Below are 26,946 nucleotides of genomic sequence, written 5' to 3' on the forward strand. Positions count from 1 at the left end.
CAGTTTGCTGAAAACTGAAGGGCTATTGCTGCCCAAACAGTTCATCCATGACTCAACTTCCCACACTCCAGGAGGCTAATTCACTCAACTGCTGATATTTACAAAGTGTTGTCAGAACCCTCAGGCCGATCTTAGAACCCAGCGTGCCCACATACTACCCACTGTACCTAAACCAACTAAACAAGCAGGGGCATCTAGGCAAGCTGAGTATCAGTTCTACTTGTTGAGGGTTCATTTTTTAGGTGCTCAAGTCTGTAGGGAACAGGCTTCTCTATTGCAGAAATCTAAATTGCTGCGAATCCTACAACCCTTAAAGGGCAAGAGGACACTGAATTTCAAGATTCTCAGAATGATGTGGAGTCATTTTACAAAAGACAAAACTTGCGGCAAAAACTCACAAGACTTTTTTATGTCCACCTATGCTCTTTTAGGAACACTCAGAGCACGTAGAGGAATTCTAAAAGAGAGATAGGCTGAGCAGTCGATTTTTAGCTTTAAACTGACTCATTTTGCCAGTAGTCGAACTTGCAGAGAGCTGGGACCCCTTAGTGGATCTGCTTTTCATTTTGTCAGTGGCTGCACTTGCTGAGAAATATTTCTGTCACCTTAGATATTTCTTGGGCTGTATTAACCATCCTAACAAGGTCCATAATGGCCTGAGCTGGCAAGCATTTTGTTGTTTGTGGAAATTTTCACCCAGGAGGTCATTTGTCCAGACAGGGTTGGAGGTTACTCACAGAGAGTGCGTTGCATTCTCACATCGTTTCAAGTACTGTCACACATCACCTGTGCCCCACCCTCCAGCTACGAGCAGTAACTAGCACTGATACTCGGGGACAGATGACCCACCGCTATCTCTAGCTTGAAAGTAGAGGGTGGGAATGATTAATAGGACCTATGCCGGTGTCCCCTAAGAACGGGCCAGCAGTCCAAGTTACAAGTCTACAGCAATCTTGAACTCAGTCTCCTCAGTGTGGGTGCCCTAGCACAGTAGATTCCAGGCATGGGATCTCCACACTAATTTGATTCCACACTGGCTAGTGCAGAGGGATCTCTCAGCAAGCCACCAGCCTTGCCCTCAGGCCTTTGGCTGCCTAGGATGAAGACAGTAGGACTAGAACCCAACAGCAGGGCTCACATCCTCTCCAATGACCCCCACCCACACCAAGAGACATTTTTCACAATCGAAATACATTGTGAAGGATTCGAGAAGGAGCGTTTTTAGAAAGAGCTGCTATGAAGTCAAGATACATGTTTTCTAATGACAAGGTTTAACTTGGACTGAAAGATAGTAAGTAATCATTTGAATAGATGAACGATTGTACGGGTATGTCCCCAAAATGTATTACACCAGTGTGGGAAATGGAAGACGTGACCTAGAAAAGGCATTGAAACAGTGGGTTTTTGTTCATTAGTATGTGTAAGTAGGCTCTATGGATGACAATATGCAATGTGACCGCCAAAAAGCCAGTGCATGTATTTCTAAAACTTAACGTGTCCAGAAAGAGAAAGGGAAAAGGCCTGCCCCAGAGCAAACCCGTTAAGTGCCTCTTGGAGTTGCATTCAGCTCCAGGCACCATGTTCTGAAAAGGAAAGTTGTGACTGACAGCGCTCAGAGGAGCATGACCAGCCTGACACAGCATCCTGGGGTGAGGCCTGAGAGCGACGTGAAAGTGACCAGCTACAAGCGCCTGAAGGAATGTCATGTGGAGCCAGATTGGATTTATTCCATACGGTATAAGGGATGGGTCCTGGACAAATTAGTGGGACCTAACAGCCCAAGCTGACAGTTTGAACTGCTCCGACTTGGGTTGGGAGATCATAAATGCCCTATTAGCTGAGACTCTGACCATTTGGCAGAAATTTAAAAGAAATTCACGTTAAATAAGGAGTTGACCTTGGTAAGCTCTGAACCCCTCGCAGTGCTTTAAGTTCAGTTATTTTCTAATACCCATGTTTCAGTGGACAGAATCAAATACCTACCTTTTCCCTCTGTGCTTTGGTAACCCATAGATCTATAAAGTTGAGTAAATTGTGTTTTGAGGTCTCTCTTGATAGGAATTATCTTGTAATATATTGGTCAAAAAATTCCAGATATCTACTTTTCATCAGAGAATAGATAAGTAAATGCTTCCTGACCACTAGGTTATACGAAAATGTTTATAGCATTTCTCCTAACTCCAGAACAAGAGGTAAATTCTTGTTTAGGAATGTATCTTAGGTTATTAAATTTAGTGGCATATAGAAATCATTAAGGGTTAGAAGAGATGGATAAATTTTTTCTCACTAGAAATTACATATAAGCATGTAAAAGGGAAAAGGAGAAGAAAGACGTTTTAAATCACTGCGTGAGCAAGACACTAAAAGCCACTGGGCTTAACTCAAGCCCTTGTATATCAAATACACACACATCCTGATACCAGAGAATAAAAAGTCATCACAATTAAATCACAGTTCTCTTTTTTTTTTCTCTTAAAAGTGAGAAGGGATAAATTAGCTGATTACTATGGTCTCTTTACCTCTGAAAGTGAAGAGAAATGGAAATGCGCAACAGAAGAGTAGAATTTGATTTGTAATGACTGTGTATCAGGTTGCAAAAGAAAGTGATAGGTATGGAGGAGAAAGCCCATTCCATCAAGTTAATCTGTTAATCTGTTTAAAGACAACAACGTTGGTGCTCAGAAATTAAAAAGACACAAAATTGAAATCAACCCCACTTGGTAAAAAAGGAACAAAATTTTAGAAAGAAATTATGCCCAAAACAATGTGTGTGGAATGAAGAAAACCACTGTAGTGATCCAACTTCACAGCTAATGGATTGTATATTTCACAAGGATGCTAAGTAACACTTGTTGGGCTCGTAAGATCACATGGGTGACCGTGTGGTTGACCACAGATGTCATCCTTATATCCATCCTACCACACTTCTGGAAAGTGTTCTGATCATTCTCACTGTTCCATCGTGGAGGATTCTTTTTAGAGAGCAAAAATGGACTAATAATTATAGATAGAAATGAATACCTGGAAGGAATCGAAGGTCAGACATTTCCTCAAATGAACAGCAGTGTATGTTCCCCAAACTACTTTCTATTGCAGATTTGTGATAATATAGGCAATTTTGCAGATTCAAGAGTGGAGAGCTAGATGCAAGCCAGGATGTTTGATTCCGAACTAGGCCGTTGACCTTTGACAACTAGAAATGAAAATAAGAACTTGTCACATGTAAATTCCAAATTCCAAATTCCAAAATGATCCCAACCACGATTCCCTGCCTTTATTTATTGCCTTATTTCCTGGTTTAGTTGGTTCCCAAGAGCTTGAGAAAGAACATGTGACTGACTCTGCTGAAAAGATATCACATCTAGAAAAGAAATTGTATTTAGAAAGTAATTTAGAACACAAACATTACTAAGCAGTGTTTTCACATTCCTTGGGGAAAAAAGCAACATTGTATTAATAGAGCATTTAGGCATCAGAAGAGATTGCAGATTCAAACTTTGAATCAATATTTGACAGATGCTATACCCCTCAACTGGCTTCAACAAGACATCATATGCAGCCAGTAGTTCCCAGGCTGTGAGATCAAATCCCAACTCAGCCACCCGCCAACTGTGTCATTATTTTCAGAAAGCTACTTAAATTCTCTGAATTTCATTCCTGTTCTTCACATGCACGATGGGCTTAATAATGCCCACCTCTCAAGGTCACTGTAGGAATTAAACAAGCTCAGGCGTGGAGGAACGTTTAGCTAAGTGCCTGTCACTTAGTTAGACACCCCATCATGTTTTCTCCCTCTGTTTCTTTCTTCTTTTCTTTTCTTAAAATCAAGCAGCTTGGAGAAGCTGTAGAAGCTGTAGCAATAATGTTTCATTCAAGCAGAATATAGGTCTGTGAAATCAGGAAACTCAGGTCCAACTGATCACTACCTTCCTTCTGACAATAACAGTGAGGGACTGTGGCACATCTGTCTGCAAAGAGGTTTGCAGCTTTACAGAGGACTTGGACGTTTCCTTTTCTAGCCCTCATGACAGAAGGCTCTGTGATGTGGGAGCTAGGAAATCCATTTGACAGATAAGGACCTGAAGCTCTGGAAGGTCAAGAGTCTTCCCCAAAACAAGCTATCAGAACTAGAAATTAATAAGTTTTCTGACCCAAGTGTCTACGACACTCCAGCAGTGTCTTTCTCTATTTCTCAAAGCTCTCCCTGAGGCCAAACCCTGAGCATCTCCAGCGGGATGTACACTAATCTCTGGTTTACTTTAGATGTTATGTCACCTGCAGGTGCTAAGACCAGGGGTTGCCTTCCATGATCACTTGTGCTGATGATAGTCTGTGTTCGTGCTCCAGAGCAGGGCCAGTGCAAGCACTCTTCTATCAATAGTGGAAGTGATCCTCTCTCCACTACTTGTGGTTTTAACGATTCGGCTATTTTTGTAGTTATATTTTTAGGATGTCTAACATGTATCAAGGAAACCATGTAAAAGGCTATGGAGCCGATTAATCAAATACAGCTTTTTTTGTTATCTTTCCATTAGTAGAATCCATAAAGCTGAAAAGAAGGATTCTGAGATAAGAGGATCCTTTGCTTGGACTCCTATAAAAGGAAACCCACCAGCCTGCCATCTCTGCTAATGCAGAGGAGGGGCTGGAAAGAATGACGCAGCCTCCAGTGCCCTGGGCTGGCCAGCCTGCAGAACCGGCAGATTACCATCAACTTTGCTGTCACATAAAAGATGCTCCCAGCTTGGCTTTTTTTTTTTTTTTTAATGCTCCGCTCATCTTTGCAAGGAACACACTTTTAAGTATAGTCCAGATGGTGATGGATGAACATGTTTCTTTATCCTTCTCCAAGACAGGGTAATTGTGCATCACCCGTGCAGGCAGTGGTCATTTTTAATATTTAAATGACATCTGAGTTGGAGATTAAAATCTGTAAAGAGCAATGAGATCCTAAGGAAAAAGAAGGGAAAGCCACTTCTACTTTCAAATGCAGTGAAACAGATGCACCTCCCTTTCCAGACATAAGTATTAAAATATTTAAGATTCCCTGTAATGCTAGAAGCCCACAGGAGGAAATCTCAATCTCTCTCTCTCTCTCTCTCTCTCTCTCTCTCTCTCTCTCTCTCTCTCTCCTCTCTCTCTCTCTCTCTCTCTCTCTCTCTCTCTCTCTCTCTCTCTTTCTCTCTCTCTCTTCATTACACATGTATAGATCATGAAGTTGATTCCAGAGGGCAAGGTACATTTTGTTTTTAAAAGCCTAGAATGTAACCCCTGATAACCCAGCATATGAACTGAGCAATTAATTAATGATATGGAAATACAGTCACAATCCTTAATTACAGGAAAATAGTAACTACCATAATAACTATATCTTGAAATACCCTCAAATACTTTACAGAGGTGATGTAATTTTTTCTGGCACGCCCCTCATAGGAAAGGTGTCATTATGTTCATCTTGAAGACAAATATAATCTCTACTCTCGATTTATGTGTCATTTCTTCTGAGAAGCTTCATGATTTGTTTCCTTGTTCATCTTCACAATATGGACTTAGACACTCAAAATTAAGTAATTTTGTAGAGTTAGGGGCAGAATAATCTATTTCTATAGATGATTGATAAAAATTTAATGTTTTCTAAACTGTTTTGATCATATAGCCTATGAAATTATTAAATGTCCACAAATATGGAAATTTAAAAGTATCAGGTACAAAATAGATATAACTTGAAAGTCTAGTGCTTTTGCAGAGCTTTCCTGGGGTACATGCAGCCCCCCGCTTACACTTTGGAATAGGTAACTGGGGAAGAAGGAGGTAGAGAAAGAATTAACATGGTTCTTCCTCGTCCCCTCCAATTCACCCTGACAATTGCAGCTCTCACAGTTCTATCTGGAGCTAACATTTAGGGTAAAAGGAAAATGGGAAGAAAGGTGAAAGAAGGAAAAAAAAGGAAGAAGAAATGGGTGAAAGACACAAGAAAGGAGTGGGTTTGAGAAACACGGAATGGCTGTTCCTACACATTAGCGTTACGGCATAGGAGGCTTCTGGGAGGGTGCCCTGACAAAATACCACAGACCCACAGACTAGAGAGCTTAAACAATAGCAATTCATTTTTTCACGGTTCTGAAGGATAGAAGTCCAAGATCAAACTGTTGGCAGGTTTGGTTTCTCCTAAGGCTGCTCTCCTTGAGTTGGGAGAGGGAAGGGCCACCTGCTCGCTGTGTCCTCATGTGGTCTTTCCTGTGTGTGCCCACATCCCTGCTGTCTGGCTGTGAGTCCCAACTTCCTCTTCCTATGCAGATACTAGTCAGCTTGGATTAGCCTCGTTTTAGCTTTCATATCTCTTCAAAGGCCCTGTCTCCCATATACTCACATTCCGAGGTGCTAGGATTTAGGGCAATGAATTTGGTGGAAACAATTCAACCCATAATACATACTTTTTAAAAAATATATATTTTATTGATTTTTTACAGAGAGGAAGGGAGAGGGAGAGGGATACAGAATTAGAAACATCAATGAGAAAGAAACATCGATTCAGCTGCCTCCTACACGCCCCCCACTGGGGATGTGCCCACAACCCAGGTATATGCCCTTGACCGGAATCAAACCCAGGACCCCTCAGTCCCCAGGCCGACGCTCTATCCACTGAGCCAAACCGGTTACGGCCGTACTTTTATTTAAAAGCATCTCCTGCTTTTAGGCAAGGGTGATCTTAGAAATATGTAATGACCGTACAGCATGAGTGCCGGAGGAAATGGTTGTTAGAAGATACTCTGAAGCACATTAAAATGTTCCAAGTTCACTTGAGTGAGCATGGATTCGAATTGGGCAGAATCAAACCAGAAGTGGTTAGGAGTGCTCCGCCCACAGGAGCTAGGAGAGAGACTTTGTCAGAATAGAGGACGTAATTTGATTGGCTGTAGCTTAAGCAGTTGCCTTTTTGGGGAAAGCCGAGGTGGTTGTCTGTGATTGGTTGTTCTTAAGTCTCATTTTCTCAGAACTATATTTACAGGGATCCCCATGGCTCAGGTTTAGTCTGCTTCCCTAGGTTACCAAGTGGGAGAGCCACCTGCGTCTCCTGGCTCCTTGTTGGTTCCTTGAACGCAGTCAACAATGCTCGTTCTCTCCAGTGAGTCACTCAGGTGACCTGACTTAAGACCCCTCCCGGGTTAGTCTCCCAGGGTGATGCCATTCACCTGCTGGCGTCTTCCTCCCAACAGTTTACGCGAAACCTTCCAGAGCCTCAGGAGGAGACAGATCCTCCAAGTTTGTTTGCGTGCTGGTTCTGACCATGACCTCCTGGAAGAGCTGGCCTCCGCCTCTCCTCCCTCCCTGTAAAAGGACAGATGACAAACCCAGCCGTTCCCCTTTCCATGTTTTGTGAGTGAGAGGGTGTTTCCAACATGACCTGCGCCAGAGGGGGCCTCCCCGAGGAGAGTCCTCCCCCCCTCCGGGGAGCACTCACATGGGCTCTGTGTCAGCAGTCTCAGATCCAGCAGTCCTCTGGGAGGTCGGACAGCCTCCCCTGCCGCCAGCTGCACCAGGTGAATGAGGGGTGGTAGACCCTGGAGACGAGGTTGGGGGCTTGGGGTGGTGAGCAAAGGCCTCAAGGAGAAGTTCTAAAATGGCTGCGAGACACATGCGTATGTGTTTGCCCCCACTTTAGAAAGAGCTGACCTTCAATAGCCCGATTTAAAAATATGTGAACAGGGATTATGTCACACCATAAACGAAGTGTCCAATTTCAAACACTGTTACATTGATTTTCTGGTTCCTTTAAGTGGTAAGCCTTTCTTTCTGCATTTAAACAGTATGCACTTCTTTCCGTATTGATAGTATAATCTAATTGGCAAAATGATGGTATGTGTATATATTATGTAATTAAGTAGTTATATAAAGTCAGGAGAAATTAATGCATGTATTCATTCACTTAACAAGCTTTTAGCCAGCTTATTCCACATGGTGGAAATGAGGCCAAACATTAGGAACACAAAAATGAGCACATGCCTGCCCTTGAAGGGCTCAGCGTTACCTGGGGAAGAGAGGCAAAGTGAACAGGTATAATCTAGATCAGGGGTCCTCAAACTACGGCCCGCGGGCCACATGCAAATACAAATATGGTATTTGTTCCCATTTTGTTTTTTTACTTCAAAATAAGGTATGTGCAGTGTGCATAGGAATTTGTTCATAGGTTTTTTTTAAACTATAGTCCGGCCCTCCAACGGTCTGAGGGACAGTGAACTGGCCCCTGTTTAAAAAGTTTGAGGACCCCTGATCTAGAGACTGGGTCTCATTGGACTCCTGCATGACAGTCACAAACCTCAAGTCCTGGTTCATACGGACTGCTGACCGCCTCCCATCCCCCACGCCCCAGTTTCTGATTCAATGGGGCCAGAAATGTGCATTTCTAACATGTGCCCTGGTAATGCCGCTGCTGGTGAGGGTCCACTTTGAGAACCACTGATCTAGTGTTACAAGTGGCAGCTGAGGAGGAGTTTCCAGTACTGGCTGGCAGCCAGGGGGTTCAGGGAAGGTTTCATAAAGGAAGAGAGTTTCAAAGGACAGGTGGGGAAGGATCAGTAGGGGGGATTGGGACATGCCAAGTACATTTAGTTCTGAAGGACAAAAGGAGACAGTACATATGGTTTGAAAAAGAATGCAAGTAATTCCATTTGGCTAGGATGCAGTTTGAGTTTGAAGTAGTTGCGGGAGATAAAGCTGGAGGGAGGTGCAGGCCCAGAGCCACGGTGGAGGGCCCGGGTGAACATTGTCCTCTGAGGATTATAGACCCATGAATGTCCAGAGCTGACGTCGGAAGACAGCAATGTGTTCCAAGAAAAGAATCCTGGTAGAAGAATTCTGTCAGTTCCCTTTCTTCAGAACTGGCTTCCTTCTGAGTCTGGCACAGGGCTCTCCGGCCTTTTGGATGAAATCTTTGTCATTTCTCTGAAGTGACAAATCTCACTGGAGGTGACAGGAGAATAGAAAGGGTGTGTTGATTGCCTGTAACCAGAACTGTGTGGAGGGGATTAAATTTTTTGCCATTAATCCATGACATTGAGCATGACCTTGAGTATGATACAATAATTGTTTCGTTATGATTGACTCTTAGAAAACTCAAAGCTTCACCCACCTCTAAGGGCCTCCAGGTCATTCCAAGAGGAGGGTGACAGGCCCAGGAAGGAGGGGTTGGAGAGGGGGAGACCCTGATAGCAGAGGGAGTGATGAAATGTGCTCCGTTCCTTTCTCTCTAGGGGAAGATGATGACGACGACGAATGTGGGGAGGAGAAGCTGCCCTCCTGCTTCGATTATGTGATGCACTTTCTGACTGTGTTCTGGAAGGTCCTCTTTGCCTTCGTGCCCCCTACAGAATACTGGAATGGCTGGGCATGTTTCATTGTCTCCATCATCATGATTGGCGTATTGACAGCTTTCATTGGCGACCTGGCTTCCCACTTCGGCTGCACCATTGGCCTGAAAGATTCGGTGACTGCGGTCGTGTTCGTGGCACTCGGAACCTCAGTACCAGGTAGGGAATACATTTGCCTTATGACCTTATCCTGCCTAACAATTGCAAGGTCTGTGATAACAAACCAGGCCTCTGAAAGACAGGAGCCCAAAGGCATAAATAATATCACTGCCAGGACATTGTCATGGCATTTTTCAAGGTTAGAAAGCTGATCAGTATCATGGTGATGAAAGGAAAGCATTCCCAGAGAACCTGCATGGCCTGCATGGTGAGGGAAAGTTGATTTGATGGATAGATGGGTAGATGAGCTTCCCAATACAATTAGCCCTTTCAAAAGGACAAAACAAAACAAAATTACAGAATCATGTTCAAGAACAAAATTTCCGTCTTTTATATAATTAGCAAAGTTTGGATGATTTCCATGAAACTCTGTATTCATTGGGTAACTAAGATAAATACTGACTGAAGACCTGATTTAATGTTCTCTTGACCCAAGTATTAATGGGAGTAAATAAAAAGAGGCAGACATTGATGGGGACAGGGAAAAAGTAACCCCACAAAGTGCACATTTCATGGGTGTCCCTTCATGCATTCCTATAAGCCGAGTTTTTCTTCCACCCCACAACTGTCGCTCATTATGGTTGGGCAGACTTCTGAGTAACACATCATCCTCCCAAACATGACATTAACAGCAGTAATTTTAAAACTTTTGTGGGCATCAAAATTACCTGGGAGCTTCTTTAAAAAAAAAAAATGCGAATGTCTGAAACCCACCACTAACCTATGAAATCAGAAGACCTAGGGTCCAGAAATGTGTGTTTTGAGCTCACAGGTGATTCTGGTGCACATCAGAGCTTATTGTAACTGAAGTCTGGGCCTCTTCCCCAGCACGAGTTGACACCTTGACAGATGTACGGTATTAACTTTGAGCAGCCCGCATTCTCTACCATGTAGCACAGTGGTTCTCAACCTTGGCTGCACATTAGAATCACCTGGGAATTTTTTTTTTAAAATCCTGATTTCTGGACCTGATCCTCCGGAAATTCTGTTTCTTTGTTACTAATGTTGTGGCCCCACCCCATAACAAAGAAACAGAATTTCCGGAGGATGAGGCCCAGAAATCAGGATTTTAAAAAAATTCCCAGGTGATTCGAATGTGCAGCCAAGGTTGCGAACCACTGATGTAGCAGGCCAAGGACAGGTGTCACAGTACTTGACCTGGGGGAAAGGCAGGACTCAAGGGGAAATACAGCCCTGCTGATGGTACCATTCAATGTTCCATAGTTACCACAGCCTTTTGTCAACGCTGTAATTTCTGCATGCCATCATTAGCAACCTTGGCTTTTGGGTTTGAGTCTGAAAACAAGTACAGTTTGAATCATGTATATCCGTCCGCTGGAATCCTCTAGTTCAGTGGTTCGCAACCTTGGCTGCACATTAGAATCACCTGGGAATCTTTTTAAAATCCTGATTTCTGGGCCCCATCCTCCGGAAATTCTGTTTCTTTATTATGGGGTGAGGCCACAACATTAGTAACAAAGAAACAGAATTTCTGGAGGATGAGGCCCTGAAATCAGGATTTTAAAAAGATTCCCTGGTGATTCTAATGTGCAGCCAAGGTTGAGAACCACCGCTCTAGTTGTTTTCCACTCAGATACACATCATCTCAGCGACTGAGTATCAGTTACTTAACTTCTCTGAGCCTCACTTTATTTGTAAAAGGGGGATAATCATACTTTGAAATGCGGTAAGGACTGGAAAAAATGCCTATAAATTGTGCATCTGGTGAAGCTTCTGGGACATGGAAGGAATTTAATAAAATAGTAGCTTTTGTGATGAGTTATGTTGCATAGCTTAGGAAGATCTGACCAGTATGTATCTGGTCAGCCATAGCATATGTGCTACCCAACTGATGGACAATTTGGGGGTCCAAATCACAGGCCTGGCATGTTTGCTCAGACTTCTGGCATGGTTTGGTGTCCAATTGAGTTGATGGGGAGCCAGGGGATTTAGAACGTACTCTTACTCCTGCTCTAGTGAGCAGGGCTATGCAAATCTTCCAGTTGACTGCTCATCCTCGGAGCAGGGCAGGCTGCCTCTCAACCTCAGCTCTGTTCTGGCAGTTCCACGTTTGGTCTTTATTTTGAATTTTCTCCAGAAATGACCAGAAATTTACCAAGTAGGAGGAAAATTGTAAAATACTCATATTTTAAGTTGCTTTGTTTATAGAACATATATACAACTAAAAGAACTAAATGCTTGAGGTCTACTTTGCCTAAGGCTTAATTCGCTCTATCAAATGGTGCTCAGATTAGCACATACTGTTGTTGGCTGTGGCTTTAACCCTTGAGGAAAATATGTTCAAATTAGGGTAAAAAAGGCAAAATTATGTCTCCAATCAAGTTATTCAAAGTCAGCAGTTGGTCCTAGCAAATGCATCTCTTGCTTTCAAAAGGATTTTAAAAATGCCTTTCCTACATCAAATCCTTGTTCCAAAATTTTTTTTTTTTAATTTCCCAACTCCTCATCTCAATATCTCAAAACTGGCTCCTTTTTCTAACACCAATCTTTCAAAATGGCTCCCTGCATCTTTTGTATGGATGCTTTTGAATGGTGTGCCATCATACAACTAAAAAATATTTTTCTGTAACACAAAATGTGGATTACAGTAAACCTCAGTGTTTGGAGGATCATTTGTTCTGCCACTTAAAACCAGCTTAGTTCCCAGGGAGAGGCATCAAGAGGTAAGAAAGCCTTTTGGGGAGAATACAACAGAATAATTGGTTGCCAAAATGCTTTCCCTACACTGCCGTAAACTCTTCCCATCGGGATACAGATTTCTTTGCTCTGCTATTGGGAGAATTTCTGTAATTTGTTGCAATATTAACTGTGCAGCATGCTCCCCAAACAATATATTCATAGGCAATCGCAAATAATCATATCTATATAAACAGACTTTTATTTTCAAAAAACAGCTGTGCAAATTGAACAAGATGCTGAATGAACATAATATTTCTGACTTTTCCTCACTGATGATTCCGAGCAGTGCTTTATTTTATTTCCTGAATTAAAAAAAAAAAAAAGAATGCTGTTGTTCCCCGGTGACAAAGCCCAGTTGCTACAGGCAGAAGAAGGATGAGGAACGCTCTTCCTCTTTGCTCCTGGTCTCCCATTAACTGGCATTGGTCCAGCTTTTTCTCTCTAGACTGTCTTTTTTTTCTTCTTCAGTACATATTTATTATTTCAAGATAGCATTAGAATCCAAATATATTAAGCCAAACTGTTTTTTTCTTTCTATTGTTGACTCTATTACAGCTGTTCCCACATCCCCCTTTGCCTCCCTCCACCCAGCCCCCTTCCCTCCCCTAGGCCCTCATCACATTATTGTCTGTGTCCAAGAGCTATGCATATATGCATATATATCCTTTGCTTGATCTCTCCCCGTCCTCCTCTCTGTCCCCTCCCCTCTGAGATCTGTCAGTGTGTTCCATGCATCCATTAAGCTGATGTCTTGACCCTTTTCCTAAAGGAGAAGAGCTCCTGGTGAGTGTCTGATTCACTGCTGCCCCTTTCTAGGTGAGACTCTTAGGTTCTTAGCCTGTGATGGCCTGACCTGCCTGAAGGCAGGATTAAATACCATTTGAAGTATTTTTTTACCAAATTGCTGAAAATCCATGGGAAAAAGAGCTTATGACTTTGTAGGTGAGACAGAGCTTCCTCCTCATACCAACAGGGAACAAATGCTCTTTAAAACCCCCTGGCAGAGAAACATTCCTGAGGGTCCTCACTCCCCTCAACCTTAGGTGTGCATAGAGAGCTCCAAGACCCACACAGGTTAGTAGAGGAAGGACCTGCTTTTCCTGAATCACCTTTTACAAAGCTGCCTGCCTGGAGAAGAGTCCTGAAGTCTCTTTCTACCTCCGTGCATCTCTTGTCTTCATAAACTCTTGAAAGTGTGGCGGCCATGCGATTAAAGTTTATTTCTGTAACATGAAATGTAGATTGCAGTTGGGGTGAGCCAAAGCCTGGTCTCCAGCCCTCTTCTCTTCTCAGTTCATGCTCCCTGGCCTGGGCCATCATATCAGACTCCAAGCCTTGAATGCCATCAGTATGCCAACAATTACCAAATGTGTATCTCCAGCCTTGAATTTCCAGAGTCTAGATTCATATACCAACTGCCTTCCCTGTATCAATGCCAGATGTGTAATTTGCAGCTCAAAATTACCATGTCCAAAATAGAACTGTTGATTTCCACTGCCTAAGCTCCAAACCATGTTTTCTTCAACCCTTCAACCAAACCATGTTTTTCTAAAACCAAACCATGTTTTCAACCAAACCATGCATCCTTCAACCAAACCATGTTTTCCCAGATCTTGCCTTTCTCAGGAAGATGGTACCATCATCCAACCAGGTGTCTTTGGTTCCTTTTCCTCATCCCCACAGTCAGTCCATTTATAATACTTGCAGACCTTTCTTCTAAAGTGTATCTTGATCAAACCCACCTAGCTCCCTTTCTACCACTACCCTCTGGTCTAGACAGTAGTTCTCTCTCACTCAGGCCTGTGCCCTAGCCTTCTGTCTGTCTTCATGCTTCTGCTATAGATTGTTGTTGTTTTTTAAATATATTTTTATCTCAGAGAGGAAGAGAGAGAGATAAAAACATCAATATGAGAATCATTGATGGGCTGCCTCCTGCACACCCCCTACCTGGGGTCGAGCCCGCAACCCCGGCATGTGCCCCGACTGGGAATCGAACCATGACCTCTTGGTTCATAGGTCAACACTCTACCACTGAACTACATGGGCTGGGCTGCTATAGATTGTTTTAAGATATAAATCAGGCCACATTTCAAGGGCTTCCTATTTCACCTAGGATAAACCTTAAAAGCATCGTTCCGGCTTATAAAGACCTATGTGACTCAGCTCTACTATCTTTCCATGTGTTTTCCCCACTATTCTTCAGCCCCACTGGTCTTTTACTGTCCTCCACATGCCAAGTTCGCTCCTTTCTCAGGGATGAGCTAGCTTTCTAAAATGCCCTTTCCTTCATTTATACAAGACGGGCTCTTAGTCTCCATTACATCTCATCTTAAATGGCACTTCTTTAAAGAGACCTTTCCGAGCCATGCAACGTGAATTGGTCAGCCAGCTCTTCTGTATTATATAGCCTTATTTTCTGAATTTATTCCTTTCGCTGTTTATTTATTTATTCACATAAATATTATTGTCTAACTCAGTGGTTCTCAACCTTCCTAATGCCGTGACCCTTTAATACAGCTCCTCATGTTGTGGTGACCCCCAATTTCATTGTTACAAATTGAACATAATTAAAGCATAGTGATTAATCACAAAAACAATATGTAATTATATATGTGTTTTCTGATGGTCTTAGGCGACCCCTGTGAAAGGGTCATTCGACCCCCAAAGGGGTCGCGACCCACATGTTGAGAACCGCTGGTCTAACTCTCCTCACTGAAATGTAAACTTCATAGGAGCAGAAAACTTGTCCTTTTTTTCTCTCTGCCATATCCCTGGCTGCTAGAATAATGCCTAACACATATAAGTAATGCAGTTGTGTGTATGTGTGTGTGTGTGGTGTATATAGATGAATGTACAATAAGTCATTTACACATTAGTATGAATTGGTTCAGTCAGATTGCTTTCTTCCTAATACCTGCTAGAGACAACTAAAAAAGTTATGACAGTGAGATGAACAGTAGATAATCTTATTTTTGAGGAATAGAATATGTCTGAGTAGGGATTATAGTAAGAAGGGGCAAAGGTAACCTAAGAACACCAAGAAGTTCAGAATAGAAACATTTTTCCTCTTGCATAATTTTAGCTGTGGTGGGAACTTTGATGAGGAACAAGATATTATTTTTTTGCCTTTATTTTTTCCTCTGCAATAATCCCTGCTTCCAAGACTCAGAACTCAGCTTGGCACTTTGAAACGTTGGGCATACTCTGTGGAGTGCTAAACAGGCATTTTGCAGTGGCCTGGCCTGTGTTCCTAGCTATGTTACATCACATGGCTTCTGCGGAATAACAGTTTCAAAATTCAAGAGGGGAAAAAAATCTAAGAAGGAACATTGGGAACCCAGCTTTTTTTTTTATGCGCAAGACCACCTGGGATGGCACTTTCTTTTAGCTTACAGTTATTTACTTGGGTAAAACCTGGGTATATCGAGTCAAGACATTCTAGCTTCTATACTAGGTTCCAAATATGGATTGTACTTTCATTTCTTGCTCCTCTTGGATTCGGAAAAGTGAGAATTCTTTTCAAATTACTCAGGAAACTCTTAGGTGCTGATGAGTTGGGGATATTTTTACCTCCCTAAGTCCTGTCCTGGTCTTTCTCCAGACATCTTGACGGAGCTTGCCTATTGCTCCCTTTATCTTCCCTTTACAGATGTTCACTCCTGGAGCCAGAGCAGTTTAAAAACTGGGCATATGAGGCTGTCCCTTCACCTCTGGCATCGTCAGATTTTCTTCTGGCTTGAAGTGTTATGAATATCTTTTGGATTCTGTCAAGTAGGAATTATTTCACACTAGAGATTTTTAAGTGGAAAAGAAATAGAACATTTTAGGTTTATTTTGTTTTTTTTCCTGTTTTGTAAATAGAAACTTTTTAGAAATAAAACTTTTAGAGGAAATGCATGCCACTTTAAAATTACATCATTTCCAGACTTGTAAATATCATAGGAAGAATTTTATATACAACTGGTTATACCAGCTGTTTACTTCGCTCTCGTAGTACAGGGGTCATGAATATGTGCCAAGAGAGTCTGGTGGCAAGAGCTTTAGAACTGAATTCAGGGAAGCGAACTTCTGTTATTCATTGTGTGGCTGGAATCCATCTATTGACTCTGAGCCTTGCTTTTCTTGCCTGTAAAATAGGCATATTAATATGTGGCAATTTAAATAGACCCAATGATAAGATTAGTAATGTGGATCTCAGAGCATTTTGTAACTGACAGTTGCTACAAAATGCAGGAAATAATTTTCATTATTTGCACTGAGTTTAACTCTTAAAATGTCAACAGTAATAAAAACCATGAGAAAATGAGGATGAATGGGGAAAGTTTTATGAGTAGAGAAAGAAGTTTAAATTCATCATGTAGTTCCATTGTATTCAAGGCATAAACACCATGTATATTATCTATTAAGTTATTTAGATTAAAGTGATGTGAAGCTATTTGCCTCCTCCCAAAATTTATTTATTTGTGTCCCTTAAACTTTTTTTTTGAAAGTTAGATTTTCTCTTTGTCACTGTGCTAGAAAACATTTGTTTTTGTGTCCAAAAAAAAAAAAAAAAAAGATTAGCTATTGATGGTTTAAATTTTTCACTTGTAATTATTCTGAAACTAAGATCTTCTAGAGCAGTGGTTCTCAACCTTCTAGCCCTTTAAATACAGTTCCTCATGTTGTGACCCAACCATAAAATTATTTTCGTTGCTACTTCATAACTGTAATGTTGCTACTGTTATGAATCGTAATGTAAATATCTAATATGCAGGATGGTCTTAGGCGACCCCTGTGAAAGGGTCGTTCGACCGCCAAAGGGGTCGCGACCCACAGGTTGAGAACCACTGTTCTAAAGCATATTTAAGTAACAAGTTTATTATAGTTTATTATGTCCCGCTGCCTTGTTTTTCAGTGGGTCCTAAAGTGACTTGAATGGTTGTGCAGGTTGTATACCACCATCTCAAGGGGTCGCCATAGTCTCACTGAGACTCCTGGACACACACTGAGTACCACATCCACGGGAGTACACATGGTGGCCCCGTGGAAAGCCCTCTTGACAGCTTATATGAGACTGAGCACCAGCATCCTCAGTTACATGAGGAAATTAGGACTCAGAAAGAATGTGATTTGCCCATATTTTGCCCAAGTTTATATTGATAGTAAATTCTGGAATCCATATTATTGCTCTTTCTGCTCAACTAATACTTAACCCCTCTATCATTCCACCTTGGATGTATTTTTAAGATAAGCTTTGCATACAGAAGCTTCCCCACATATCTCACAATTTTTGGAAATTACTCATTTCCCCCTTTGCTTCTATTTTAGTATTTTCCACTTTTAAAGCATGCAACAATGAGTTCATATTTTAGCTCCTTGAAGTCAGACTTTGTCATTATTTCCTTTGACATGGAAAACAGCTAGTAAAGTCCGTACTTCAAAAAATTTCAGAAATGAACAAAGACCTATTTCTATAGCCATAAACGCGTAGCAGTTCCTGCCTGTAAAAATTGAAACACTAGGACAACTAGAAATTCTTTTAAATATGTTCAGTTCTGACCTAGCTCGCAAAAAAAAAAAAAAAAAAAAAAAAAATGCCCAGATAATCCTCACCAGCACAGCCAAGTGCCACTAATGGGAGTGACCACGGAAGGCAATTTGGTCGTTCTGGGGCTAGACCAGAGCTGCCTGTGATACATGGCGACCCAGGCCCCGGGAGCAGTGGGCCCCGGAAAGGCATATTGGTGACACTCTCCCAGCAGTCATGTTCTGCAAAGATTTATGGGAAATTTTGGGAATCATGTCCTAGTCTTTTTAGGTCTCAAAGCACCACTGGAGGTGACTGTCCAAAGCATCTCTCAGCGCACTTGGTCTGTCCCTTCCTCAACCACAGCAAAGGGAACACAGCAGCACCCCACCCAAAACACTTTTCCCAGGACATGGAACTCACTCTGAATTCCCACAGCCATCTGATCTACCTTGAAAAACAGTAAGAAAACACCCACCCCACTTATTAGCTGTATGACACCCTCAGGGGCAAAGTGCTTAACTCCTCTCAGCTTAGTTCCTTAACCTGAATTATGGGGACATGAACATCTATGTCACAGAGCTGTAGTGAGGATTACTTGAGAAGCACAGGGCCTAGCATATAGTTGACACTCAAAAAAAAAAAAAAAAAAGAGGTTAGGTCTCTTTTCCCTTCCACTTCAATGCACTGGTCAATGGGTTTAGGCCTCCTATGGTGTTTTGCTCAGCTATCTTGCAACAATGAAAACAAATAGAAGATCAAGAAAATTCTCAGACTCTCCCATGTTAATAATGAATTGGACATCCCCCAGTGTGTTCCTGTTTCCTGCCATTTCCCCGTCTCTCCATGAGCCTTATCCTCTGAACCTTGGCATTTCAGCTCAGAAAACACAGGCTGAAAAGGAAGTGCCCTCGCTACAGTGTGTACACATATTTAATTGGATTATTAACATTTCACATTAATTTAAATGGAAATGAGAAGAGAATTACTTTACTCTGAGCCAACCTATCCCAATGGCAGGGGTGTCAGTTCCCCCAAGAGAGCCTAAAGGGCAGGTATGTTTTGTTTCCAGAGACTCTACTAAGCACTCTGTTTCTTTGTCACCATAAAAGTCAGGACTGTTGAGGGGCCCTCCGATCTGTAGTCAGGCCGAGAGGCAAAGCCAGTGGGGACTGGGCCAGAGGAGCGGCTCAGGCAGCCTGACCGATCAGATGGCTTTCCTTATGCCATCTGAGGGACCTTATCTTCACCTCATACCAGTGAGGTGCTGTCTGGAGCTAAAATGCACACTTTCCCATGAATATGTGATGTCACTAGAATTGGAGGGGGCCCACAAAAGCAAGAATTGACAAGGACAGAGCGAATCAAAGAAAAACTAGACACCAGGTTTCACAAGATTTGCTCCATAAATGGCGCAAGAACTGCCTAAATTAACAAACACTGGGGAACAGCGTGTATACAGCAGGCCCAGAGCATCTTGTAAAAACCTGGGAAAGGTCCACCCTGAAACTGTTTCTACCCTTGACTCTTTCTGCTCAATAGAAGAGTTTGTATTCAGTACTTGTAAGGTCTTTTTGTTTGATTTCTTTTCTCAGTGGGCCACACTGCTTGGGCACCTGGCACTGAGCACAAGGCTGGAGAGGAACCAGGATGATAACAGGGATGTCAACCTCCCAGGAGGTGGTTGGGGAGCAGGGGTGCTCAGCATGTGGCATGACGCTCTGCAGAGCCATCGGGTAGTGCCCCAGCCCCACACCAGCTACCTCCACTCAGTCCCACAAGAGTCACAGTGTAAGAGAAGTGGTGCTAAAACAATTTCATTCTGATCTCTATCTGGGCCTTCTTACATACTGTAGGTCAGCCAGAGCGAGGACACTTGGCAGAAACATAGCGTGCAGGTGTGTACGTGTGTGTGTATGTGTGTGTATGTGTGTGTACGTGTGTGTGTGTGTAGTGTTTGAAGACTTGGTGTAAATATATAAATATAAATATAAATTTAATAAATATAAATTTCCTCTTCTTTTTAGTTCCAAGTGTGTTCTAAAGGGAGCAAGCATCAAGTGTAGCGAATGCATTAGACATTTTTGCTCCCTGAGGATTAACAAAGAGTGTGCGTTTCAAACAAATCTTATAAATGTTGACATGATGACTTTCATTTCTCCTTTTTCACATTTGAAAATAAGACAATGAAAATGAAAACTTTTAAGGACCACTGTTCTTTTTCTTCCAAATTGAGGCCTCACCTGCATCTTTAACAACTTTATTGAAGTCTAATTTACTAACCATAAAATCCACTCATTTGAAAAATGATTCAGTGATTTTTTTTTAGTCAATTGACTGTGTTGTTCCATCATTACCCTAATGTGGTATTAGAACATTCCATCACCCCAATAAGATCCCTGTTGGCCACTTACAGGAAATTCCCACTTCCACCTCCAGCCCAGCCCCTATTAATGTATCTTCTGATTCGAAATATTGGTGTTTTCTCAGTTTTTCACAAAGATCACCTTTAATTTACAGATACCATAATCTACATGATAGTAATTATATTTTAATAATACATAATGTTAAGGACTTACCATGGTTAATTAATTTCTATATATTGATACCTGTTTATATGTACATATACAGTTGTTCTTGTACATATTAAAATTAAATAGAATTTACCATGGATTCTATAAGATTTTAAAGTAATTTTTATTTTATTCATCACAAAATCTCTATAGACATTTCACAAACTACAAGTGAAAGTAAAATATATTTGGTATCCATCCCTTTGTGCATATATGGATTTTTAAAAAGATCTTTATTATTGAGAGTATTACAGATGTCCCCCTTTTCTTCTCATTGCCCCCCTCCACCCAGTTCCCACCACATCCCAGGCCTTCACCACCCTATTTCCTGTGTCCAGAGTTAAGATCTTCGGTTAATCTCTTCCCATCCATCACTCCACTTCCCTCTGAGATTCAATCAGTCTGTTCCATGTTTCCATGCCTCTGATTCTATTTTATTCACAAGTTTATTTTGTTCATTAGATTTCTTGTTTATTTATTTTCATTTTTAGATTCAATTGATAGATATGTATTTATTGCCATTTTATTATTCATGGTTTTTTTTTAATCTTTTTTATCTTCTTCTTCTTCCTCTTCTTAAAGAATACCCTTCAACATTTCATGTAATATTGGTTTGGTGGTAATTAACTCCTTTAGCTTTTGCTTGTCTGTGAAGCTCTTAATCTGACCCTCAATTCTAAGTGAGAGTTTTGCTGGGTAGAGTAATCTTGGTTGCAGGTCCTTGTTATTCATCACTTTGAATATTTCTTGCCACTCCCTCTGGCCTGCATAGTTTCTGTTGAGAAATCAGCCTTCAGTTGTACCGGGGCTTTTTTCTTCCTGCTTTTAAGATTCTCTCTTTGTCTTTTACCCTTGGCATTTTACTTATGATGTGTCTTGGTGAGGGCCTCTTTGAGTTCTTCTTGGTTTGGGACTCTCCACTTCCTGAACTTGTAAGTCTATTTCTTTCACCAGGTAGGGCAATTTTTCTGTCATTATTTCTTCAAATAGGTTTTCAGTATCTTGCTCTCTCTCTTCTCCTTCTGGCACTCCCATGATCAGAATGTTGGTATGCTTGAAGTTGTCCCAGAGGCTCCTTACACTGTCTTCAAATTTTGGGATTTTTTTTTTCTGTTCTGATTGGGTGTTTTTTGCTTCCTCATATTCTAAATTGTTGATTTGATTCTCAGAATGCTCTACTCTACTGTTGAATCCTTGTAAATTATTATTTATTTCAGTTAGTGTAGCTTAATTTCTGACTGGTGTTTTTTCATGTCTTTGATATTCTCACTAAGATCCTTGAAAGTCTCACTAAGTCCCTTGAAGCTCTCATGAAGATCCTTGAGTATCCTTATAACCATGATTTTTTAACTCTGTATCCAGTAGTTTGGCTTGCTTCCATTTCTTTAATTTGTGACATCTTTCTTTGTCTTCATATTTTGGTTGTTTCCCTGTGTTTGGTTCTATATATTAGGTAGAGTTGCTAAGTCTCCTGGAATTGGTAGAGTGGCATTGTGTAGTAGGTGTCCTTTAGGGCCCAGAGGCTTGAACTCCACAGTCACCTGAGCTGAGCACTCTAGGTTTGCCCCCGTGTGGGCTGTGAACACTGTCTTGTAATGGAGCATTGATTGCTGTTGGTGCCATTGAAAGGAATTAACATCCAGGTCAATTGGCTGTGAGGCCCAGCTGCAATTACAATGCGAAAGCTGCTGTGCAGGAAACACCTCTATGGAGGGGGACTTGTTTTAGTGTGGCTTTGCTGATCACTGAGTCTGCCCCTTGAGTGTGTGTAGAGTGGATGTGTCGAGTTGTAATCTGGTATGGTCTGAAGCTGTCCACCAGGTGCACAGGTTCTAGGGCCTCCAGGGAGGTTCAAAGGCAACCACTGCCTGGATCCACCCTCCAGGAGCTATTGGTATTGGGCTTGGAGGCCCCCAAGCAAGGCCCAGCTGTGAAGCAAGGTAGGCTTGTTCTAGGGCTGGGTGTTGGGCCATTTATTCAAGGGTTTGGGGCACACTGATACTAGCTGCAGCTTGTTTGAGAGATTTTAGCAAAGTCTGAAGCCTGAGCTAGGAAAAGCCACTGCAAACAGGTTGGGTGGAGCTGCAAATTGGATGGGGTGGAGTCTCAGGGAATCACCAGGGTAGAGCAAACAGTTTGAGCCAGGCTGATGGAGACACAGATATGGCTGTAGTCAGCTGTGTGATGGAGGAGGTCCCAGCACAAGAACAATGACCCCTGCAAGTACCCCTGTTCTTGTCCCTGGGTTCGGACCATCCTGTTCTGTGCTTCTACCCCTCCTACCCGTCTCAGTGTGCTTTCTTCTTTACTTCTCTAGTTGTAGGACTTCCATTTAGCCAGCTTTCAGGTGGTTTTGAATAATGGTTGTTCTGTATTTTAGTTATAATTTTGATATGATAGTGGGAGGTGGCGAGTATAGGTTTACCTACACCACCAGCTTGGTTCTCCCTGCGTATATAGATTTTTATACCTTTTAACACAATCCACTATCCTCCCCCCAACAGTAATCTTGTCTCATGTAATAGGAATTGCTGGAGGAAATATTGTGCAATGGTACTTAGAATTAGTCCCGCGAATCTTGGCATAACACTCCATGTTTAATGATATGTATATGCTAAGTGTCCTTGGCCAGGTCAGATAGTTGATCAGAACTCAGTGCTAAGGAAGTAACTCTTAAATTCAGCTTTCTACTCCCTTCCATGACCCCAACATGTCACCCTGAATCAATACAAGTCCAGGGATGGCTGAGAGCAGGGACCAAAGCCTATTGAACAGAGGCTATATGCATGCACATGATTTCCCTGCACAAAGAATGACACAATCTTGTTATGACACAAACTGAATTCAAAAGAAAAAATGTGGGCTATAAAAAAATCCTAACTTAATTGCCATGTCATGGGCACCGCGTGAGCAGCAAAATAAATGTAAGGCCCATTGGTATTTTTAGAAGAGACAGCAAATAAAATGCTAACTCAATTTAAAAGGCAAATTTTACACGTGACTATAAAAGAATTATAATATCTGTTGGGGATAGTGCATATTATAGCTATGAAATCATGGTGCTTGGCATTTATGCACGATGCCAGCTGGAATGCCAACGTTATTCCTGAGCACACAGACTTCACATCCTGCCTTTTCCCGGGAATGAAATATAAGCTATATATGACTTGTTTATACTCTGCTTTATTCCAGAAAAAAAAAGATTTAAATCTATAAAATGCCTTCACATTGTTCAGCCACCTTTTCTGGCACATGATCCAGAAATGCTAAATCTATTGGTGACCATATTTATTTAGCTCAGCAAATATGTGCACAAGAGGAAAATAGCTTATTTTGGTTGTGTTATTTACAATCAGGAAATTACATGTTGTTTTTGCTTCTGCCCCCTAACACCCTCCCCCCAATGCCCTCTGGAGCCCAGGGGGCTTTGGGGCATGGTGCTCCATAAATTGCAAGCTATTATTAAGTTATCGCTGAGAAAAATCATGGCTTGAGACAACAAGCAGAACATGTTGTAGTCTGAACTAAAATGACCCCCACTGGGGTCTGCAAACGGGCCCAGCAGAGGACTAATTGTACCTTTTCATTCCTGCTTTTCAGTTGCAAAACAACAAATAACCATAAATGTGCAAAGGGTCATGGAAATGTCCTTCTCTGAAAGATTCTCTGCATGATGGCTGAAATATAGCAAACCAAAACCCCTAAACTAACCCTTTGTCAAACTGGAGGCCATCAGCTCAGGCTGCTCAGAAGGGGGCACCTTCAGTGTGGGCCACAACAGAAGTGGTTCCAGGTACTGCCCACCCTTTTGTCTGTACTTCTGGAGCTTCCTTTGAGGAAGAAAAGGGACGAACCTGACATCGGAGACTTCTGCTGTGTCAAGTATTCTTGTTCTGAAAGTAAGGATTAATCCTTGTCTTGTACAACTTCTAAACCTGAATTGGGTCTACAGTGGAATGTTAGTGTCGAATAATATTCAGAATAAAAAAAAATACCACTGTGTTCCAACAGATAATGCCAACCTTTAACTAAGAAGCCTAAACCAAGGCCCTGAGGCAATGTGGCATTCTTGATCATCAAATATTCAACTGATCTTCCCTCTACTAGACATGAGGCACTAAAAAGGAGATCAATACCATTTTCTTTTTTATTAAAACAAGGGAAGCAGTACGATGCAGTGATAAGGCATAGGTCTAAGAGCCACTCTGCACTGGTTTTCATTAATCATTCTACAAACATTTCATGAGCACTACTAGGTACTAGGCTGTTCTGGGTCCCACTTCAAACAGTAATGCCTATGGAACTGAACTCTTGTTTATATCCATTGGCCTCTGGTAAACTTGGTTTCCCAAGTACCTACCGATGGCCTTAGGTGAGGACTTACTGTATTTGGTGTTTTCCTTCTCCAGCAGCTGGGATGCTTATATAGTCCCCTCTGTCCTTACCAGCTAGTGCCAGGTGCCCTGGGTTTTTGTTCCCGACACCTGTTCTCCATCTAAATATTCTAGGTTAGTTATGACTCTGTAGTATTCAACAAATGATCCACATTAAAGCATCAGTGACTAATAATGATTTCATAAGGGCAGAGCATTTGCATTTAATACAAAAAGTGTTTCAACGATAACCACATTTGCATATCTTTATTGTTTAAAAAGTACATTTGTATTATTTATCTCTTTGGTATCCACAGCAGCCTTGGAAGTTAAGCAATCTAATGAGCTATCCGATTCAGAGCATGGGGTAATGGCAAGAACAGGATTTGATGAAGGATCCTGGAAACGAGCCTGCAGTGTAGGGATTTGGGCATCAGGAATCACAGATGTGGATGATAATCCCACCCCACTCACATTTCATCGGACTTCTAGGGAGCTTCAGTTTCCTCCCCTGAAAAAATGGGGCTGATAGTACTGTTCATCTCAAATGTCAGGAAGAGCAAATAGTATAACATCTATGTCAGTGCTCTGAAAATTATAAGATGTTGTAAAAATAAAAGATTTATCAAAAGACTTTATTAAGTATCCACTAAGAGCTGTGGTAGGTGCCTGGGAGAGAGACACGGACAATACTTGACATTCGAGCTCAGCTTCATAGGATATTCTTAGTCGTGTGGGTAGAGCCCTACTCCTTATTGTATGATTGGTCTTTGCATGACAAATTATCTCTCTAGTAAGACCCCAAGTACAAATGATGGAAACTCAGCTATTACATCTCTTCCCAAGGGCACTAATCTCTTACCAAGCTTGTAAAAAGTATTTGGTCAAGTGACTATGCGAAGCAATTGTGGGTTGAAGTCAATAAAACATACTGTTAGTAAATAAAGTATAATGTTGCTGTAACACAAAATACAAGATTAAGAGAGGATTTGGGCTCTACTCTACAATCTATCATTGCTCGACAGGAGTGGTGGGAAGGAAACTTAGACAAGTACACTTCCCTCACAGCCAGTCCTGGGCAAACTGTTATAATCAGTGAAGTGTGTTTTTCAGGATTCTTGTTCCACTTTATGACCTGTCCCAGGCACTTTCCTAACCCTGGATCCTAGAGCAGCCCATGATGTCCAGGAAATGGCTTCTTCATCTCTCACCCTTCACACCATTGGAAACATACTAGTTCTGTATGTAGTTGGATCCACTAAGAATCCAACTACCATAGATGTGACCACTGAAAAGACCAGAAAAGGCTAAATAGCAACCCTTCATCCCAGGCAGACCCTGTCATTTACATAAGACTACTTTTAAAGGTACATTTAGTAGACTTTTAATAACATAAAGTCATAAATAATACATTCTCTTTTTAAATAACAGAGCAAAGTTGTCTTTGTAAATAAAATTCTCTTTGTAATAAGTAAAGAATCAAAAAGAAATCATGTAAGCCCCACCATCCATTTGCAATTTCGGATCTATCTTTCTAATTTTAAAATCCTGGGAAATTTAAATAAATTACACAAAAATTTGTTTACAAGACATATAAAATATCTGCTTTATAATGGACTCGAACTAAGCATAACTACATCAATCATTTGTTTTTTTTAATCTTTATTGTTGAGAGTATTACAGATGTTCCCCTCCCCACCCCACCCCCATCTTTCCCCCATTGTCCCATCCACCTGGTTCCTACACCAGGTCTTTACCACCCTATTGTCCATGTCCATAGGTAATGGCTAATGTCTTCCCACCTCCCTTCCCTGTGAGATTTGTCAGTCTGTTCCATGTTTCTGTGCCTCTGATTCTATCTTATTCACCAGTTTATTTTGTTCATTAGATTTCTTGTCCATTTATTTTGATTTTTAGATTCAATTGTTGATAGATATGTACCTATTGCCATTTTATTGTTCGTATATTTTTTTACCTTTTTTTCTTCTTCTTCTATCCCTTATTAAAGAATACCCTTCAACATGTCATGTAATACTGTTATGGTGGTGATGAACTCTTTTAACTTGTTCTTGTCTGTGAAGCTTTTTAGCTGACCTTCGATTCTAATTGATAGCTTGGCTAGGTAGTGTAATCTTGGTTGTAGGTCCTTACTATTCATCACTTTGAATATTTCTTGCCACTCCCTTCTGGCCTGCAAAGTTACTGTTGTGAAATCAGCTGACAGTGTATGGGTACCCCCTTGTAGGTAACTAACTGCTTTTCTC

At 41.5% G+C, this 26,946-nt stretch overlaps 1 protein-coding gene across 2 annotated transcripts in view; it reads left to right on the forward strand.

The window, feature by feature from the left end:
* SLC8A1 (solute carrier family 8 member A1) overlaps window positions 1–26,946 on the forward strand; it is a 276,016-nt gene that overhangs the window by 235,581 nt on the left and 13,489 nt on the right. For both annotated transcript variants that reach the window (XM_081100760.1, XM_081100761.1), the window contains one exon: window positions 9,252–9,527. In XM_081100760.1, the coding sequence (XP_080956886.1) occupies window positions 9,252–9,527 (276 nt within the window). The remainder of the gene's footprint in view (window positions 1–9,251; window positions 9,528–26,946) is intronic.

This window comes from Myotis nattereri (genome assembly GCF_964212035.1).
Source record: "Myotis nattereri genome assembly, chromosome: 10".
Classification (NCBI taxonomy): Eukaryota; Metazoa; Chordata; class Mammalia; order Chiroptera; family Vespertilionidae; genus Myotis; species Myotis nattereri.